Below are 1,917 nucleotides of genomic sequence, written 5' to 3'. Positions count from 1 at the left end.
TGCCTACTTCACCTTACACTTCTACTGTGTTCCTGTTCTACATCTTACAGTTACCATGTTTCATGTGGGTTTCATGATTTCTATTGGTTCCAGTGCCATTATGATTCATTACATTATCAACTTCATTATTTACTGCTCTTGCTGTAGAAGGATTATATATCCATAACCATTGCCATGTGACTTGCATTACTTTTCTCTGGGGAAAAAAGATACTTCCTCCTCTTTTACCATTAGGCTTGACCATGTGACTTGCTTTGGCCAATAAGATGTGAGCAAAGAGATGTGTGTCACGTCTGAGCAGAATTAAAGAGTCATCATGTATGTCAGCCAGTATTCTTTTCCCTGTGTCCTAAGCATGGCATGTTTCAGATAGGGACTCTTCCTTCAGGTTGAACCCAAGAATCCAATGACAGAAGGACACAGGACACCGATCACTGACATGGAACATGAACAGTAAAAGAACTCTTGCTGCTGTAATCTATTGTACCACAGTGGAGCAAGCTGACCAAGACAGCCATGTTGGTTTTATGTGCTGCATTTGTTCCTCTGACCGAGCACTATGTTGGTGCAAATGAACAATGTTCGTTGTGTACACTATAGATGTTATTCCTTTCTTCATCATTGGACATTCTACCCCAGGCCCCTCCTGGCTCCCAGTTCATGAGTACATGCGACTCTGCCCCATCGCTTTGACAAAAGCCACTTTGATGTCCTTGTTCCTCAGACTATAGACCAAAGGGTTGAGCAGGACATTGAAGACATTGTAAAAGAGTGTTATATGTTTATTTTGCTCAGGGGAAGAGCTGGAGTTGGGCCTCATGTAGATGTATGTGGCAGGAGTATAAGAGAGCGTGACCACAGTCAGGTGGGAAGCACAGGTAGAGAAAGCCTTGCAGCGGCCTTGTGTGGACTTGATCTTGAGAATGGCCTGGCCAATGCGGATGTAAGAGGCAAAAATGAGGGAAAGTGGGGCAACAAGCATGAGCACACTGATAACCTGGTCTACCTTCTCAATGAGATGGGTATCCATGCAAGCCAAGCTTCGTACCGAGGGGCCTTCACATAAGTAGTGGTTGACTACGTTGGGCCCACAGTATGGCAGCCTCATGGTGAAGAAAGTATGGATCAGAGAGAAGAAGAAACCACAGGCCCCGGCCCCAGCTGCCAGGCGTGCACACAGGCCCCAGCTGAGGATGACAGTATAATGCAGTGGGTGACAGATGGCTATGTATCGGTCATAAGCCATGACTACAAATAAAATGCATTCAGTCAAGCCCAGGGCACCAAACATATACATCTGTAGCCAACAGCCAGCAAAGGAGATAGTCTGAGAATGAGCAAGAAGATGTACCAACATCTGGGGCATGGTGGTAGTGATGTAGCTCATGTCCAACAGGGAGAGGATACAGAGGAAGAAGTACATGGGAGTATGAAGATGCATGTTCAGGTAGATCAGGGTGACAATGAGCCCATTGCCCAGGACTGAGCTCAGGTAGAGGAGAAGGAAGGCAATGAAGAGGATCCTGTTGGACAAGGGGTCACTGGAGAAGCCAAGCAGGATAAATTCGGAAACCCAGCTTTGGTTCTGCCTTGGAGGCATCCACTTGGTGGGGCCTGTAAGAGATCATTCTCATTTAAGTACCATGTAAAGTACAGTTTTTTAGCAAGAATGTCGGCCCTGGAGGCAGATAGGCTAGGATTTTAATTCTGACCCCACTAGTCATTTGCTGTCTTGAACAAGTTACTTAACCTCTCTGAGCCTCAGTCTCCTCATCTGTAAAATGTGGCTAATAATACTCATCTCTCATGGTTTTCATAAGGAGTAGACTCAATATATATGAAGCATCTAACACAATGGCTTAAAACAATAAGGTTAAACTGATCATATACAATCTCCCTAGTCTTTCTCCACACCGC

At 45.2% G+C, this 1,917-nt stretch overlaps 1 protein-coding gene across 1 annotated transcript; it reads right to left on the bottom strand.

The window, feature by feature from the left end:
• Positions 1-658: 658 nt before the first annotated feature.
• On the bottom strand, positions 659-1,600 carry LOC120607412 (olfactory receptor 2A12). Its single transcript, XM_039869316.1, has one exon. The coding sequence runs from the start codon at positions 1,598-1,600 to the stop codon at positions 659-661; it is 942 nt and encodes a 313-aa protein (XP_039725250.1).
• Between the last annotated feature and the right edge of the window lie 317 nt (positions 1,601-1,917).

This window comes from Pteropus medius, unplaced genomic scaffold (assembly GCF_902729225.1).
Source record: "Pteropus medius unplaced genomic scaffold, Ma_sr-lr_union100, whole genome shotgun sequence".
NCBI classification, from domain to species: domain Eukaryota; kingdom Metazoa; phylum Chordata; class Mammalia; order Chiroptera; family Pteropodidae; genus Pteropus; species Pteropus medius.
The sequence above is the reverse complement of the archived record's forward strand: the minus strand, read 5'-3'. Positions and strand labels throughout refer to the sequence as shown.